This window comes from Rhinolophus hipposideros, assembly GCF_964194185.1.
Source record: "Rhinolophus hipposideros genome assembly, chromosome: 7".
NCBI classification, from domain to species: domain Eukaryota; kingdom Metazoa; phylum Chordata; class Mammalia; order Chiroptera; family Rhinolophidae; genus Rhinolophus; species Rhinolophus hipposideros.
Window position 1 is genome coordinate 48,762,999 of NC_138053.1, and position 20,433 is coordinate 48,783,431.

General features: G+C 36.0%; 1 protein-coding gene across 2 annotated transcripts in view; it reads right to left on the minus strand.

Annotated features, from left to right (window-relative positions):
• The window catches only part of MSH3 (mutS homolog 3), a gene marked incomplete at its 5' end in the record, with an annotated part of 143,969 nt that overhangs the window by 109,997 nt on the left and 13,539 nt on the right, over positions 1-20,433 (minus strand). For both annotated transcript variants that reach the window (XM_081052891.1, XM_081052892.1), the window contains one exon: positions 18,717-18,883. In XM_081052891.1, coding sequence (XP_080909017.1) covers positions 18,717-18,883 — 167 coding nt within the window. The remainder of the gene's footprint in view (positions 1-18,716; positions 18,884-20,433) is intronic.

Genomic DNA, 20,433 nt, shown 5'->3' on the forward strand with positions numbered 1-20,433 from the left:
AAAACATACTCGTATGTGCCATAAAAAAACTAGTACACAAATGTTCTTAGCAGCTTTACTGAAAGTAGCCAAAAACCCAAATGTTCAGCTAGTGAATGGATGAACAAATGCTGGTATACTCATACAATGCAATACTACTGAACAACAGAAAGGAACAAACTACTGATAAACTCACCAATAAGGGTGAATTTCATAGGCATTATGCGGAAAGGAGCTGGACACCAAAGAGTACATACTGTAATGATTCCATGCATATGAAATTCTAAAAGATTCTAAAATATTCTATAGTGACAGAAATCAGATCAGTATTTACTTGGAGTAGGAGATGGAGGTGAGGTTAAAATAACTGCAAAGAGGTACAGAGAACTTTCTGGAAAGATGAAAATATTCTCTTTCTTAATTGAGGTGGTGATTATATTGATGTATGTATTTCTCAAAATTAATTGATGTATCCACATAAAATGCGTCAATTTTTTGCATGTAAATCATATTTGATTAAAGTTAATGAAAACTAAAACTTTTCATATTTGTCATATAATTCATAGTTGAAATGTTTCTATTAAAAAGATACGTGAACAATTAGACTAACAAATTCCTGTGCAAATGAGTATTCCAAACACATTTTGGGGAGTAAGATTTTACTCCAATATTTTTTTAGCCAAAAACAATAGTGTAGATAAGTAACTCATTTGAAGAAAAAATATTTAACTTCAAAAAGTACATTCCATATTTATATGCTTTAAGATTATCATAGTTTAAATGTCATCCACTATTTATATATATACATATTTATATATATAAATAAAATTTACCTTGTGTCCTGTGTGTGTATATATGTATATATCGTACAATCATCCTAACACAGAATAAATTTTCAAAATAATTTATTCCTCCTGTGGTTCAAAAAATTGTTTTCAATTGCAAAACCACAAAATTATTACCTGACATTATATTTGTCTTTAAGAAAAAGCAAAAGAAACCCTACTTTTCTTAAAACTCCAAAGATTTATGTAATCCTAAAGAGGACAATCAGCATTAAAACATTCTCAAATCAGTGTAAATACCCTCAAACATTTTTTTCATTCATGATTAAAAGCATTTTCTCAGCAACAGACACAAAATCAAGACTATTTCACTCAGATCATAAACCTTTTGAGTTCATTAACAAGTTTATCCCTGCCTCAGAGAACCTACAAAAACTAATCTTCTTAATGTTGTTCTCTATAAATACTAACTCTTAACATTATCCCAAGAAAGAGTTGCTTAAAAATATATATATATACACAAAATATATATATACAAAATATATATATGTATATATATGTGTGTGTGTATATATATGTGTATATATATATACACACACAAACTGACTATCTGGAATTCATAGGACAATGAATAAAAAATAAAACGCAAATAACACACTAGGTAATTGGTTTTTCCTTTTCAATTCAGTCAACAAATCTTCGCTGTGCAAAGTGCTATCGGGACAAATGGAGAAAAAAAGAAATTGAACTGTGTTGAAATGGGTTGAACTGTGTCCTCCTAAAATTCGTATGTGGAAGTCCTAACACCCAGTACCATGCTAGAGATAGGGTCTTTACAGAGGTAATCAAGTTTAAGTGAGGTCATTAGGGTGGGCCCTAGTCCGATATGACTAGTGTCCTCATAAAAAGGTGAAATTTGGACATAAAGACACACATAGAAGGAAGACAATATGAAGAGACAGAGGATGAAGACGGCTGTCTACAAGCAGGGAGAGAGGCCTGGAACAGATACTTCCTACATAGCTCTTAGAAGGAACCAACTCTGCTGATTTTTGGACGTCCAGCCTCCAGAACCGTGCAACAATAAAGATCTGTTTTTTTTTTTTTTTAATTAATTTTATTGGGGTGACAATTGTTAGTAAATTTACATAGATTTCAGGTGTACAATTCTGTATTACATCGTCTATAAATCCCATTGCGTGTTCACCACCCAGAGTCAGTTCTCCTTCCATCACCATATATTTGATCCCCTTTACCCTCATCACCCACCCCCCACCCCTTACCCTCTGGTAACCACTAAATTATTGTCTGTGTCTATGAGTTTTTGTTTCTCATTTGTTTGTCTTGTTCTTTTTGGTTTATATACCACATATCAGTGAAATCATAGGGTTCTCTGCTTTTTCTGTCTGACTTATTTCACTTAGCATTATTCTCTCGAGATCCATCCATGTTGTCACAAATGCTCCTATATCATCTTTCCTTAACGCCGAATAGTATTCCATTGTGTATATGTACCACAACTTCTTTATCCATTCATCTATCGAAGGACATTTTGGTTGTTTCCATGTCTTGGCCACCGTAAACAAAGCTGCAATGAACATTGGCGTACAGGTGTCTCTATAGAGAAATGCTTTTATATTTTTGGGGTAGATACCCAGGAGAGCGATTGCTGGGTCATATGGTAATTCTATTCGTAATTTCTTGAGGAACCTCCACACTGCCTTCCATAGCGGCTGCACCAGTCTGCATTCCCACCAACAGTGTATGAGAGTTCCTTTTTCTCCACAGCCTCTCCAACACTTGTTACTATTTGTTTTGTTGATGAAAGCCATTCTGACTGGGGTGAGGTGATATCTCATTGTGGTTTTCATTTGCATTTCTCTGATGATTAGCGATGTTGAGCATTTTTTCATATGTCTATTTGCCATTTGTATATCCTCTTTGGAGAAATGTCTCTTCAGGTCCTCTGTCCATTTTTCAATTGGGTTGTTTGTTTTTTTGTTGTTGAGTTTCATGAGTTCCTTGTATATTTTGGATATTAGCCCCTTATCAGAGGAAGTGTTTGCGAAAATCTTCTCCCATTCAGTTGGTTGCCTCATTATTTTGTCAATAGTTTCTTTTGCTGTGCAGAAGCTTTTCAGTTTCATATAATCCCATTTGTTTATTTTAGTTTTTACTTCCATTGCCTTTGGAGTCAAATTCATAAAATGCTCTTTGAACCCAAGGTCCATAAGTTTAGTACCTATGTTTTCTTCAATGCAGTTTATTGTGTCAGGTCTTATGCTTAAGTCTTTGATCCATTTTGAATTAATTTTGGTACATGGTGACAGATAGCAGTCCAGTTTCATTCTTTTGCACGTAGCTATCCAATTCTGCCAGCACCATTTATTGAAGAGGCTGTCTTTTCTCCATTGTATGTTTTTAGCTTCTTTGTCAAAAATTATCTGTCCATATTTATGTGGTTTTATCTCTGGGTTCTCAATTCTATTCCATTGGTCTATGTGTCTGTTTTTCCGCCAATACCAAGCTGTTTTGATTATTGTAGCCCTGTAGTACAAGGAAAAATCAGGGAGTGTGATACCTCCAGTATTGTTCTTTTTTTTTAATATTGCTTTGGCTATTCGGGGTCTTTTGTGGTTCCAAACAAATCTGATGATTTTTTGTTCTATTTCTTTAAAAAATGCCATTGGGATTTTAATGGGGATTGCATTAAATCTGTATATGGCTTTGGGTAATATGGCCATTTTAACTATGTTGATTCTTCCAATCCATGAGCACGGAATGTCTTTCCATTTCTTTGTGTCTTCTTCAATTTCTTTCAAAAATGTCTTATAGTTTTCAGCATATAAATCCTTCACATCCTTGGTTAAGTTTATTCCTAGGTATTTTATTCTTTTTGCTGCAATTGCAAAAGGAATTGTTTTTTCTATCTCTTTTTCTGAGATTTCATTGTTGGTATATAAGAAAGCAATGGACTTTTGTACGTTGATTTTGTAGCCAGCAACTTTACTGTATTCATTGATTGTTTCTAATAGCTTTTTGGTGGAGTCTTTAGGGTTTTCTATATATAGCATCATGTCATCTGCAAAGAGTGACAATTTAACTTCTTCATTCCCAATTTGGATGCCTTTTATTTCTTTCTCTTGCCTGATAGCTCTGGCGAGGACTTCCAACACTATGTTGAAAAGCAGAGGTGATAGGGGACAACCTTGTCGTGTTCCTGAACGTAGAGCAAAGGGCTTCAGCTTTTCACCATTAATTATGAGATTAGCTGAGGGCTTGTCGTATATGGCCTTTATTATGTTGAGGTATTTTCCTTCTATACCAATTGTAGTAAGTGTTTTAATCATAAATGGATGTTGTATCTTATCAAATGCTTTTTCTGCATCAATTGATAGAATCATATGATTTTTGTCCTTTATTTTGTTTATGTGATGTATCACATTGATGGATTTGCGAATGTTGAACCATCCTTGTGCCCCGGGGATGAACCCCACTTGGTCGTGATGAATAATCTTTTTAATGCATTGTTGTATTCGATTTGCTAGAATTTTGTTTAGGATTTTAGCATCTGTATTCATCAGAGATATAGGTCTGTAGTTTTCTTTTTTTGTGTTGTCCTTACCAGGTTTTGGTATCAGGGTAATGTTGGCCTCATAAAATGAGTTAGGGAGTACTGACTCTTCTTCAATTTTTTGGAAGAGTTTGAGCAGGATTGGTATTAGATCCTCTTTGAAGGTTTGGTAGAATTCACTGGTGAAGCCATCTGGTCCAGGACTTTTGATTTTGGGAAGGTTTTTGATGACTGATTCAATTTCATTACTGGTGATCGGCCTGTTAAGATTTTCCAGTTCTTCATGATTCAGCCTTGGAAGGCTATATGTTTCTAAGAACTTGTCCATTTCTTCTAAGTTATTAAATTTGGTGGCATATAGTCCTTCATAGTATTCTTGGATAAAAGATCTGTTTTTTAAGCCACTGCATCTACATACTTTGTTAGAGCAGCCCTAACACACTCATGTGCCATACTAAAAGGCTCCACATCTTTTTGGAGATGCTTATAAACACGTGACTAAAATGTAGAATGCCAAGAGGATCGAGAAGAATGCTGAGGTAGTATCAGCCAATTTCAAGTGTGTAAATATTCCGGCCATGGCTGATTTTAACTATCAAAGCTTTAGCAATCTGATAGAACATTCCATCCTCACAAACCCACTGTAAGCCAGCTCCAACACAGACCAAAAACGCAGGCATCAGTATTTAATATCCACAGGTGATTCCATATTACAGCCAAGGTTAGAACCACAACTAAAAATTGTGGGGCAGCTTCATAAAAGCAGTAAGATTGTCAGGATATAGAATATTTTAAAAGTTAGATGGGATAAACACACTGTATGATGTCAGGATAGCTTACAAATGGTAGAAAAATAAATGATGAATGAAAAGTAAGACCTAACATTTACTGAGCACTTACTATGTTCGGGGTACTGTTCAAAGCCTATTAGATGTAGTACATTAACTAATTTAATCTTCACTACAACTCTCTGAAATAGTTCTACTATTACACATTTATTTTTGAATAAGGAAGGTTAAGAACCACAGCTAATAGGCGAGGAAGCTAGGGTTCAAACACAGGATGTGTGGCCCCAGACCCAGTCCTCAGACTGATGGAGAAACTGACCTTAAAGTGGTTCCCTGCCACGTGGAACTGACCTAAAACGGTGGCCCGAGCAGAGAGAGAAGTCCCCAGCCTAAGCCAGAGCACACTTCAGCATAACCTCCTCCAAACCACACCCAGAGCCAACCACCAGACGACACCTACCCCTTCCCCAACTCAAGGAAGTCCCCAACCAATAAAAACCTGCTCAAAACCTTGCTAGGGGCTCAGTCTTTGGGAAGGATCCCGCTGAGCCCATCGGCGTAATAAAGAGGACCTTCCTAACTCTCCCAGTGCCGCTTGGGTTCTTTCCGGTCCTGGTATCCATAACAAGACCACTTGTTCTGAGCCATCTCTCATTGTGCGTGGCGTCTTTAGAGCAATTGGTCTGGTGCAGCTAGAGCCCAAGGTTAAGGAAAAAGCGTGGCCTCGGATATGTTACCTTACACAAAAGCAATGGGTTTGCAAATCAAACTTTTGTAAAATGGATCATTTTAAGCCTTTTTGCATAACTTGTTATTTAAATGCATCAAATCAAATGAGAATTAAAAATTCCTAAAAGTCGGCAAGTGAAAATCTCTCTGTAAAACAAAATCACCATCTCCTTATCGTGTGTCTAAATTCTGATTTTTATATGTAAGGGTTGCTTAGCAGGCAAAAAGCACTTACAATCACTTTAGAGCAATCAGCATGGCCTAGGACCTCTGAGAACAAAAGCAGGCAAATCATACAGATTCCCTACGCCACAAAGAGAATTCTGGAAAACGAGGCTGCACTCACTGAGCAGCTGGAGCACAGGCAGTACCAAGCAGGAAAAGCACACATTTTCCACTTTTGAGGTTAGAAGACAGACACCCACAAACCCTTCACATCACCACAGCCCCAGGGGACTACTGAATTTCAGCCCTGTTTTCTACAGTGAGCCAATACTTAACTTGAAACTAGTTTTTAAATAATCATTCTTTATATCCATATGTTTGCAGAGCATTGCAGTCTATCAGCACGTTAACAAAGGCAGTATTTTAGTATATAAGATAATGGAAGGAGGGAGTAAAACACATGTCCCTGAAGTAAAATCTATGCATTGTTAGTACAGAAGAAAACGTAAAGTGGAGGGAAATATGGAAGCAAGAAGCAAGATGGAAGCTTCTCTCCTAGAAGCACAGAGCCTAAGGACCTTTCCTCTGCAGCCCCAGAAGGACGGGATGTGATGAGAGGCTGAGCTCTGTGTCTCACTGTAGCAGTAAGTAGGTGGGGAGGAGGCAGAATATAACAATCCACCTGCAGGCCAAGCTGTTCCCACTGCTCCCTGGCAAGCATAAGAAACAGGATTTTATTTTGTATGAGTGGGCAATCTCTTGTCTTACTCAATTTAATAACCCACAAGTAAACTTTGTGATATGTGGGGGCTGGTAGTTAAGAGTTACATAAAAGACTGTAAAGTATACTTACCTACAAGGTAATTCATACATAAATGATACACTGACTTAGCAACTAGAAATTGCTCATCCTGAAAAGGGTCAGTAATCACTTTATCAAGTGGGAACCACAACTAGTATTTACAGTCCTATATGCAAAACAAGTTATGTCTACTTACACAGTATTAAACACCTGTCATTTTTCAGCTAGTTTGAAAAATGAGGCAGGAGAAACTGAGCATCCAAGGAACAGAAGCAGCGGTCTGACCCAATATCAGTAAACAGCTACTGATTAACAAAAAGTTCTTTAAAGCCAGAATCCACGATAAGGAAAACATTTTACGTTGTAACCCATATATTGGTAGTGTATTAATGATACTCTTCCTTTGCTACTGTACCACATTACTACAAACTTAGTGGCTTAAAATAATATGCATTTATTATCTTTCAGTTCTTAGGTCAGAATTATGACACTGGCCTCACTAACCTCAAGGTGTTCAGCAGGGTTGTGTTCCTTTCTGGAGGCTCTTAGGAGAAAAAGCGGTTCCTTGTCTTTCCCAATTTCCAGAGGAAGTCTAAATTCCTTGGCTCATGGCTTCTTCCTCCATTTTCAAAGCCAGAGTTGGTGGGTCAAACACTCACAATGCATCACTCAGAGCTCTTCTTCCTTCCCTTCTTTCACATTTAAAAGACTCTTATGAGTAATTGGGCCCACCTGGATAATCCAGAGTAATCTCCCTATCTTAAAATCATCTGAGTAGCAACCTTAATTCCATCTGAAAATTAATTTCCTTTTGTCATTTAACCTCACATATTTACAGATTCCAGGAATTGGGATGCGGATATCTTTGGAGGACCATCATTCTGCCTACGATTGACCAATCGATAGACAGATAGATGATAGATAGATAGATAGATAGATAGATAGATAGATAGATAGACAGACACACACATGCTACTTGACCACACGTGCCTATTTCCTCATTTATAAAAATGTATAAATTATACAGTAATTACTATATAATAAAGGTAACTAATTCAAAGCGTTGATGCGAAGATTACATGCGTTAATACAAGTAATGCTCATAGAATATACCTGGCATATAGTAAGAGCTTCATTAACTATTATTTACAAATTTTCATTTCATCTTTGTTTCAACTTTTCTCTCATCATGAAATGTGTTTTCCCAACACCTGTCTAGTTATGTGTTACTTATCCTTTCTTTTTTGTCTAGGCCCTCTCTTGCATGAAGCTTCCCTACATTCTATTACACTGCGTTGTCTGGTACAGTAACTACTAATCACATGTGGCTACTGAGCACTTGAAATGTAGCTAGTCCGAACTGAGAGATGCTGCAAATGTAAAATATACAGTGGATTTTGAAAAGTTAGTATATAAAAAAAGAATATAAAGAATTATTATATCAAAAATAATTACATTTTGAAATGATATTTTTGATATGTTGAATTAAATAAAGTGTATTATTAAAATTAATTTCCCATGTTTACTTTTTTTAAGACCTTTTTTTTATTGGGGAAAGGGAACAGGACATTATTGGGGAACAGTGTGTACTCCACAACTTTTTTTCCAAGTCAAGTTGTCGTCCTTTCAATCTTAGCTGTGGAGGGTGCCGTTCAGCTTCAAGTTCTTGAACTTTCAGTCTTAGTTGTAGAGGGCGCAGCTCAGCTCCAGATCCAGTTGCCATTGCTAGCTGCAGGGGGCGCAGCCCACCATCCCTTGTGGGAGTCCAACCAGCAACTTTGTGGTTGAGAGCCCACGCTCCAACCGAGCCATCTGGGAGCTCAGCGGCAGCTCGGCTCAAGGTGCCGTGTTCAATCTTAGTTGCAGGGGGCGCAGCCCACCATCCCTTGCAGGACTCAAGGAATTGAACTAACAACCTTGTGGTTGAGAGCCCACTGGCCCATGTGGGAATCGAACCGGCAGCCTTCGGAGTTAGGAGCATGGAGCTCTAACTACCTGAGCCACCGGGCTGGACCCTGTGTTTACTTTTTTAATATGACTACCAAAAAACGTAAAATTACTGTGACTCACATTTGTGGGTCACATTGTATTTATACTGAGTAGTACTGCTCTAGATAGCATTATTCTCTCCATCCTGTGTACTCTCTCAGTTCTTAGTTTGCTTCCCTATCACACACTGTACCAACCTACTCTGTATTAGAGACATTAGTGTATGTGCTGGCTCTGCAAACAGACTGGTAGCCCTTAATGGGGTCTTTTCCCTCATGGATCTTTTCACCTCAATAAAATCCATGGTGACTGCACAATAAGTGCCTGCGCAGCTGAATGGACAGGGAAACATTACTCAGCTGATACGTTATTTGTATACTTCATTTGATTTATTGTTAACAGGAATGCCCAGATGTCAGTCTGTCACTCTTTAAAGCAACTTTAAAAACAGGATTAGGATGTATAGCAAATGGAAAAACAAAGTTTCATAAAACAATGCTCAGCTTATTACATACAATGCACTCATCTATCTTCAACTCTATACTGTTCTATCCGTTTTTTTAAGTGGTCATTGCACCTTTCATAATCCACTAATAACCTGTGACCACATTTCAGAAAGCACTGTATTCAGGCCTTCGGGAATGAACACAAACCATCTTAAAGATGTCATGAGATACTCAGCACTAGCAGGATCTCAGTGGCTCCACCAAGATAACGGATTAATCCTGTGGTGTGGCCATGGTCCAACATGGCATGCAGGAAGGCATGCAGGCCCACTTATCATGCATTCTCCCAGCCTTCCTGTTAGGGCTGGGGGCAATCTAGTACACCCACATGTGTGTTCAGGGTCCAGGTCTACTCCCATGAGATGCAGAGCCCAGCTCAGCCTGGCCAAGAAAAGTTAGTCAGAGCTCAAAGTACAAAGTACGAGAAAGATGTCCTAGGAACTTGCCAGTTTTCTGAACCGCCGGGGTGTAGGGAGCTCCCAAGCAAATCTGGGGAAACGTCATCAACCTCAGTATTATGTATATTAAATAGAATTATACATTAAATCAAATACTAGACAGGTGATTTTCTTAAAGAAGGAGAGAAGAGAAGGAAAAAGGGAGGGAGGGAGTAATAAGGTGGGAGAGAAGAAAAATGGGGAAGGGGAAAAAAACATACCAGGACTTCACAGACTTTTACTGCTAGAGGAATCAAGACTTGGGCTAGGGGCTAAAAAGAACACACAAGAGGATGGGAGGGAGAACAAATTCTTAGCCTGAAAACAAGAGATAAGAGAATAATATCACAGTAATCAGGACAAATGATGGAAATGGTTATTCTACAAGCGTTGGCAAAGAAATCTCCCCTCAGCAGGAGGTTTGATAGGAAGGAGTCATTGAAAAGACTAAGGAATAAGTGTAAGTCCACAATGTTCAGAGATAAGCAAGCCCAGAGGGGCTCTGAACCAAACAAGCCTCCAGTTTCTGATTTAAGGTAGATAGTGAAAGGAAACTTGGCTAGAAAGGAAGAAAGTGAAGGTAACCTCTCTGAATTATGAAGACAGAAAAAAATGTTTTTGAAGAGATTCTAAGGACAAAGGCCTACCTGCAATAAGAGTTCTATTGACGAGATGTTTGTATTTTATTTTGCTATTAGTTTATATCTTAATGATAGTAAAAGGTGGACTTATCAGCATCAAATAGAACTAGGGATCTAGTGGGCTTTGCCACTTACTACCTTGGTGATCTTGTATCTTCGGAATAAAATGTTTTAGTTAATTAGGAAATTTTATGCAGTTAAATCTTCAACCCCAAATGAATAGGTGTATTTACAAAAACAGAAGTAGTAAAACAATTCTGCACTCTCACACAATTGCTTCCGAACTTTCTATTTAAATAGTCTGGCCCTGCCTTGATAGTTGTCTGTAATAATCAGTAAGGTCATTCGTCCAGACTACTCAAATGCTATTTCTTCCTATTCAACTATTACCGCGTTTCCTGAAAATAAGACCTAGCCAGACAATCAGCTCTAATGTGTCTTTTGGAGCAAAAATTAATATGACTTGGTCTTATATTATGTTAGATAAGACCTGGTCTTATATTATAGTAAAATAACACCAGGCCTTATATTAATTTTTGCTCCAAAAGACACATTAGAGCTGATTGCCCGGCTAGGTCTTATTTTCGGGGAAAACACTATCAATAAACCTATTATATTTATGCTGTTCAAGTAGAGATATTCCTGCAGTTACACTCAATGAAATGCACAGGAGGTTCCTTATTTAGATAAGCCCCATAGAAAACACCTGTAGAATAACTATCACCTATTAATTTGTCATGTTTGAAGACCTGAATTTTCATATATATGTATTAAGCACACCAATTAAAAGTGTTAACTAGATATATAAAAACTATCAGTACCAAGAAAACTACTGAAAATACAATGGCATTTCCACCATAGAAGGAATTAATATATTTTTAAAAAGGAAATCAATATAAAACAGATTTTTATTAAGACAACTTTCTCTTTAATGTTTTCCTAGAGACAAACATTTCTTACTGTGTATAATAAGATACATATTGGCTACTTAATTCACTTTCATCTCTACTACCACAATCAATTTTTTTAATTCTAAATTTTCTAAATAGTAAAGTGAAATTATTATATAATATAATGAACCAGAATGACACAAGAGTGAACTTTATATTTATCTTCTACTCTAGAAACAAGGAATGAGAAAGATGAGAAAGAACAGAAAGACGGGGAAAAAAAGATTTCCTATGAGCACCACACCAGAAAAGATTTCAAGTGCCAAAGATGAGGGGACCTTGTTATCTGCAATATCAATCTTTAAAATAATTACTTAACTCCTTGTCCAGGATAACTTAACCATGTAGATTCTATTAATATTTACTGTAAGGGTATGTTAGGAAGCTTAAACAAACTAATTTAAAGTGACTTTTTTTTTAATTTTTGAAGAATAAAAACAATAAGGAAAAAATGATAGGGAATTAATATGGTCTTCCCAAAAGAAGTAAATGAGTTGGCTATACCCATACCATTTAGATACACATTTATCCTTACATATGTTATATGTATAAATTTCCAGCTACTACAACAATCTATGTTTATAAAACCCAAATCATTTTTCCTAAGAAAAACAAATAGGAAATACTCATTATTCTCCTTATTCTAAATGTCACTTGTTTCATCATTGATTCATCAAGTATGTATTAAGTACCTACTATATTCGAGTTACTATGATAGGTGCTGGGCACACAAAAGATCATTATGATACTGTTTCTACCACCCACCATCCTTCCTCAGTCTTTTTCCCCAAAAATTTTTTATCCAACCTTTCTTTAATATTGCTTTCTCTCCATTGACTTACCCTTGATTCTCTTTCACTTACATTACCTTTCTCTCCAAACCCCACATCTGTCCTGCCTCAGGCTGCCATGTGCACCCTGGCAGAGCTGCCAACAAAACTAGTTTCTGCTCCCTAAGAAAACCATACTCTCTCACATCCCCATCTTCCTTCCTGTCATTCTGCAGTCTCAGTTCTGGAATACTCTTTTGGGAAGCCTCACCTAACTTCTTCAAGCATAAGGCTGGCATTCTAATACTACCAGTCACTCCGTAAGACCTTAACAATCTGTACTTGCACTGTAATTGTTTATTTTCATGACTACTATATCCCTTAGACTGTAAGAATCTGGAAGGTAGGGATCTTATTCATTTTTATATCTTCACCATCTAATAATGAACTTGGCAAACAGCAAGCACCCAATAAATGTTTTTAAGAATGAATGTATAATAATATGCAAATCAGAGGATGTATCAGTAAGTTGAGAACCTACTGGAAACATCTATCTATACAGATTTTTTTAGGAATAAGAAAAAGATAATCAAATAAAACTTACCGCTAGCTAGCTAAATTAATAAAATAAACTTGAAGGAAGAATAAAATACCTTAATCAAAAAGGTAAGCTATTATGAAAAATGGAAAATATCCCATCTTTAGGGAGTTTCAATGCCATTTCTAGGCCTCAAATTAACATCTCTATTTCTCTAAAACTGGTTTAGATTCTTTTTTTCATTCAAGCAATGGTCCCATTTACAAGGTGATCACAAAATATGGTGAATGTTTAAATAAAATATTTATTACAGTAAAAGACACATTGCCATTCATCCCCCTCAAAATACTCCCCCTCACTTCGAACACACTCATCCCATCATTTTTGCCATTTTTTAAAGCAGTTCTGGAAGTCCTATTTCACGAGTGTCTTTAGTTGCATTGACATGGCTGCCTCGATGTCCTGAATTGATTGAAAACATTTACATTTCATGGTCATTTTGGCTTTGGGGAATAGTCAGAAGTTGCACAGTGCCATATCTGGTAATTAAGGTAGATGAGGACACACCATAATGTTTTTATTTGACAGAAATTTGCCGTACCAGAAACGATGTGTGACACGGAGCCTTTCCACGGTGATCACAAAATACGGTGAATGCTGCTGAGTGCTATCCAACAGAAACGCAGGGAACTTCAATATGGAAATCGGCATGTTGAACCTTAGTAACAGTGTGTGACAAGTTTCAACTTGCTCGGTGCAGTCAGTTGGGTGTGAGCTACGGTTGAGAGAAGGTATGTCTTCAAGTGTGCCGTAAATCATGCTCCATCACGACAACACTCCATGTCACATATCGTTTCTGGTATATGGCAATTTCTGTCAAATAAAAAACATTACGGTGTGTCCTCATCCACCTTGTTCACCGGATCTGGCGCTGTGCGACTTCAGGCTCTTCCCCAAAGTCAAAATGATTCAGGACATTGAGTCAGCCACAACAGTGCAACTAAAGACACTCACGAAAGAGGACTTCCAGAACTGCTTCAGAAAGTGGCAAGAATGATGGAATAAATGTGTTTGAAGTGAGGGGGATATTTTGAGGGGGATTAATGGCAATGTGTCTTTTACTGTAATAATTTTTTTTTATTTAAACATTCACTATACTGTTTGATCACACCTCATATGTTGGATTTATTTTGAACACACATACAGAATCAAAATGACAAGATAAATGTGACATATATAGCCCTTACAATGTGCTCCAACACATTTCCCTAACTTAAGTCATTCCCCCTCCACCTTCAAAAATGTTGCCATATCTACAAGCAGATTACTACTACAATGCAATAGTTTTTGTTAAATCAACCTGCATTTTTTTAACTCAAGTATCAACTTAAAGATTCTTTCTACCACCTAAAAAATTTATAAAATCACAGGTTTGATTTACTAATTGAACGTTTTAGTACACCTTAAGTAAATATTTAACTATGAAAGTAAAAAATGTTTATTTGTGAACCACTTAGAATTCTATCAGGTAAGTAAGTAAACCAGGTTCAACTTGGCCCTACCCGTACAACCCACCTACTAACCATCCCTGCTCCAGAGTCATTCCTCTTTCACCCTAGGACTCTTCCCATGACTTATGCCCTTCTCTGGCGCTGTGAATTCAGTTGGTACTGAGTTTCCTTTAAGTACTTTTCATTTTTAACTTTAATACTTAATTTTTTTATAACAAGCAAGGAAGGAGAAACTTCATAAGAAAGTAGTATGACTTAATCATCATGACAGCATTCTGAAACTAGATTTAATTCCAAAACTGGTACTTATTAAAGCTGTTAAAAAGTTCTTACTTATAAAATTATTTCAACTATCATAATGGAAATTTCAAAAAAGAAAAGCACAAGTTCCCATTATGTCACCATAACGTAGATTTTGCAGTTGATCTTTTTAAATGGCTCTGTATATATTCTCAAGACAAACTGGAAGGGTAACAATCAAGATAATAAGACTGATTTTCTAAGATTCAAACTGAAATCTTATAAATACATTTAAATAAAGTTAATTAACCTAAGAAAAATTGGTAGTTTATCATTATTTAGAAATAAAAAGTTTAGCTTAGTACCACCTTTTACTTACAGTTAATCTAAGTTACCTTATAACACAAAGTAAGTAAATCTATACCTTGAGGAATAAGAATAAATGTGAGGTTTCAGTAGTCTTTAAATTGTAATCCACAGACTACAAAATCCTTTAGAGACCTCTTGTGGTCAAAGTTAAGAATACAAAAAAAAACCCAAACATGTATGTACTTTAAAATGTATATTCTATAATTCCAAGACATTCTTCTACCTTTTTTTCACACAGCTTTATTTCTTCCATAGTAATAAAACATCAATCTGTAACTGACAAAAACTGCTATTTTTACCTTCAGGTGTACAACAAAAGAAAAACGGGATTCTAAGACTAAGACACAAGAATCTATGTATCACTTTAAAATGGACAAGGTGATACCACCAAAAACAAAATTTTCTCCTTGAAAATTCAATGTTATACTGTTTATTGGTAGTAAATACAGAACAGAATTTTGGCAAGCTATGTTGTTCATACCTTCCTAATTAAAAGCTTTTTCTATCCCCGTTACTGAAAGGCCAAAAACAATATGAGAAATAGCTGTATGTAGATGACATTATAAAGGGCTATGCACAGTGAGTAAAATAAGAAGATCCAACATACTTCTTCTGGTAGAGTTCCAGAAGAGAATAGAGGAGAGGCAGTATTAAAAGAGAATGGCTGATAGGAAAAGAAAAAGAATAGCTTTGCTATTGAAAACTTTCTATGCTACTCATTGTTTGAAGCACTTCACCTATAATTGACTTAACCCTCACAATAATTCTATGAGGTAAGCACTCTTATCCCTGTTTTAAAGAAAAGGAAACTGAAGGACAACACAGTTGAGTAATTTACCCAGTCACTATGAGGAAGAGCCAAGTCTCCAACCCAAATCCTACGTCACAATTGCCACACTATTTGACCATTTGACTTTAGAATCTCCACTAATCCATTCTGTCCTTAGATATAGATTAGCTTTAGACACCCCAAGAAATGTGCATTAACTTGTGACTTTGCTTAGTCTGATATGCAAATAAAATAAAAATTATAGGTGGTCGGGAAAACACAGGAAAAATTAATACTCTCAATGATAACAAGAAAAGTACAAATTAATACAAGACAAAGGCAGCCAGGTAGAAACTGTACTAGCCAGGGGAATCACTTCTTTAATTATATAAATGTCCAACCACTATGCCGTATGCCTGAAATTAATATAAAATGAGTGTCAACTGTAATATCACCAGGCAATGCTGTCTGCCAGCCAAATAATTCAGTTTTAGCAATGTCTTTATGGAATATTTTGATACTGTATTGAATTTTGCCTTTATTATTTTATTAAAATAATCAGAAATGAAACTGTTGGATCAAATGATCAACTTTAGTCTCAATTACATTCAACACTTGAACATGTGTTTGAACTGTGCAGGTCCCCTCATACATAGATTTTTGTTTTTCAATAAATACAGTCGGCCTCCATATCCACGGTGATATTCCTAAATGTTTATTCATCAAATGAGGTTTAAGAGCCATTTGGCATACCAAAGATAGTTTGAGTGTCGTATGTGGGTTTTCCAAATTCCATGACTGTCTTTGTCTTGTTTTTTTTTCTTTCTTTTTTTAAAGATTTTTTTCAAATATATGGTGATGGAAGGAGAACTGACTCTGGGTGGTGAACACACAATGGGATTTAAAGACGATGTAATACAGAATTGTACACCTGAAATCTATGTAAATTTACTAACAATTGTCACCCCAATAAATTTAATTAAAAAAAAAGATTTTTATTAAAATATAGCTAGCATACAATATTATATGAGTTTCAGGTGTACATCATAGTTATTCAACATTTATGTACCGAAAGACGTGATCATCCTAAGTCCAGCTACCATCTGGTTTCACATCCACGACTTCCACCAATCCCGATTGAAAACAGTATTTTCAATCCAAACTTGGAAACCTGAGGATGTGGAGGGCTGACTGTACACATTATTCTACACCATATTCTATACATACATCCGTGGGTTTTGGTAACCATGGGGGATCCTGGAACCAGTGCCCCACAGATATAAAAACAATGAACTATGGTTAGGTTTTGGGTAAGTCAAAAGTTATACAGCAGATTTCTGACTACAGGGGTGAGATTGGTGCCCTTAATCCCTGCATCGTTCAAGGGTCAACTGTATATCTGAATTAAGCAAATATACAGTGAGTTATAAAGAAAAATGAAAACCAAAGACATGAAATATTAGAAATAAAGTTTTAGAAAACTATGTTTAAAAAATTAAAACATTTAAATCTTTTAGCTCTTTGAGAGCAGTACCCCTTAAAAGTCTACTCTCTTTTAATTACTCAAGTTTGAACTCACTGTCAGAAAAGGATTAAGAACAAAATAAGGGAACTTGATGTAGAATTTTCCATCTATCCAATTGGCAGCGATTATTTAAATAATGACCCCCAATGTTAGCAAGGGTTCAAACAACTCTCTTATACTATAGTAGTGGAAGTATAACTTGGTATTACCAATCCTAGCAAGCAATCAAAAGCTTTATAAATATTTATACCCTCTGACCCACTAATTCCACCTTTTAGGAATTTAATTTAAGGAAATAGAAATACACACAAATATTTCTATGCATGGCTATTCATTATAGCAATATTTATAATATTGAATAAATGAATGCAAAATGAAAGGGGAATAGACAAATTATGATCCATTCATATGCTGAATGTTAGTAGTCATTTGGTTTTCATGAGTACCCACTGAAATACTAGCAGATGAAATGATGTTTTCTAGGATTTATTTCAAATAAATAATCCAAGCAGGGAAGGAGTAAGGGGTATGAATGAAATGAGACTGGCTGAGGTGAAAAATGTTGAAGGTGGTTGATAGATTCATGGGGGCTCACTATATTATTTAGTATAATTTTGTATATGATTGAAAATTTCCATAGTAAAGTAAAAAAAATATATGGGAAATTTTAAGTAAATAAAAAACATAAAATTGCTTTTGCAATATGAATCCAAGTTCATAAACAAAAAAAGTGAAATGCATACATAAAAATAATATACTAAAGTGTTTAATAGTAATTATCTCTGGGTAGTAGGATTTGACTTTGTTTTATCTTTTTTTTGTAACTCCCAACTTTTCCTAAATAAACATGGATTAGTGTAATAATCAGAAAAATATATTATGAACGCTACTTTGAAAGACATTCAAGTCAAATGAAAAAAGAACATTCGTGACTCCAAGAACAAAGAAAAATACGGAACTTCACTTAATCAGTTAGTTTGATTTTCTAACTGATTTGTCAACCTACTAAATGAAAATCCTTATGGGCTCTCCTGTGTAGTCTAAAGCCCAAATTCCTCAAATATGAAGTCCTCTTCACTGGAGCCCCAGCCACCCTTCTGGTCTCTTCTCCCACTACATTCCTTCCAGTGGCAGGCACCTTCATGTTTGTTACTTATATATCATGCTTTGTGAATTCAGTTAGGTATGTTCACATCTGCCTCTCTTGTTGGATTATAAACTCTGCCAGACACAGACCACAACCACATGTTCCCCAGTGCCTACACACTGCCTCATAAATAAGAGGTGGGACCTTAGACCTAATAAATAAAACTCATGGACATAGCCACAAATTGAAACCTGTAGCACTGATAGAGCATTGTCAAAATTATATAAACTTTCTGAGAAATGAACTTTAAAGAGTATCTCCAGAAACGGAACATTAATTACCAAATAATCGCATTAAACCCCTTAAAAACAAAATCAACTTCTAAAATCCCACATGAAGGTAACAGTACGGGTCATTCCGTTTTTCTTTTTTGAAATTTCTACTACTACCGTTGAAATATTTTTATAAGTAAAAACTTCTTAACAAGCTTAACAGGTACCAGGTTTGGAAGTAGACCTCAGTTTCAGAATTCGCATTATTCTCCAGTGATGTGCCATCTTACCTAACAGCGGTGGCTCTGTGGACGAGCATCTCTGTTTGCTCTGACAGGTGTGATGGGAGCAGCAGCTCCACTGGCTGCAGGCACAATATCCGGGTTTCCAGCTCTGAACGGGAAGCAGAGTCCTGGAAACTATCAAACACAACCTCACCTGTAGCAGGCTGCACTCCCTGAAAGCAAATAGAAATATAATGTCACAAAAAATATTTTTTCCTAGTTATAACTGTAACACAGCATAAATAAACATGGAAACAGCAAAGATGATACACTCATTAAGATGTACACCATTTCTAAAGTGTTTGAAAACCTGTCTGCTTTCCAAGAAGTCAGATTCACCAATATCTAAACTATGCCAGATGGGATTTTAGAGGGACACCGTGAGTCCAAGTCCGGGATCTAGCAAACCTGATGGAGTGACTGTGACAAGTCACCAAATCCTCAGATTCATCCTCTCTCGGTGGGAATAAACCAGCCTGCTTCCCTCGTAGGGTTATTGAAAGGGTCAATAGAAAACAAACATAAATGCTTTGTGAACTGTAAAGCACTGTACAAATAGCAATGGTCACCACTAAAAGTAGTAAGTGACATATTCCTAGTAACCTGGACACACAGTGGTAGTAAATTACTATTTCATTACATAAAATTAATAAGAGCATAATTTTACCAAAAAAAAAAAATCAAATATAACAAACTGAATGAACCGCAAGTAGACAGTCTATCCAGGGAAACAACCATGATAACTACAAGCCACCTCCTATCATCCCAAGACAATAATAGCAAAGATAAGCTGGAAAAGATCATGGTTTGAAAGAGATGCAAAGAGTTGTTAAATAATTTGCCCACGGTCACAGGGCCATAAAGTCTCAGAACCTAGATTTATGTAGTCTGACTCCACAGGCCACAATTTTATCCACTACAGATGCTTAAGAAATGCATGGGGCTGGTTACAGACCGTATTAGCTAACGGCAAGAAAAATAACCAATCTCTATACTCATATGCTGCTGAGGGAAAATAAACTGACACAATCTCTTTTAAAAACAGTCTGGCATTTTCTAGGGAATGCCGTAACTCAACAATTTCTCTCCTAAGTACATACTCTTGAGAAACTCAGATGTATACCGAAGACATACATACCAGAAGACATGTACAAAAAGGTTTATAGCAGCATTCTTTGTACAACCAAAAACTAGAAGGAACGCACATGTACATCAACAGAGGAACAAATAAACTGTAGATTATAAAATGAAATACATTACAATTGACAATGAAAGAACTACTACAGTTATATGTAAACAAGTAAATAAATCTCATATTCAAATAGTAGTTTGTAAACAAAAGAAGACCCAAAAAATTACACACATGTTTACATTTGTATATAGTTTAAGGTGGTAAAACGGGAACTAAATGAAAGGAAATTATCACAGAACTCTGGATTACAATTACCTCTGGAGGGAAGGGGGCCTTCTGTAGGCAGTGTTGTATTTCCTGACCTGAATGGTTGCCTCACATTACACTGTAATTATGCATTGTTTTAATGCATTTTATAATTTTTTAAAATTCTTCATTTTTGGTTAAAGTAACCTCCTTAATTCTATCCCAGAGACCTTCTCTAGGGCCCAGATAGCTGAACTGTAAGTACATTAGCATATACATACATTTATCTTCCGATGTACAAACTAAACATTTACAAAAGCTATTTCTAGAAATCCAAGTAACAAA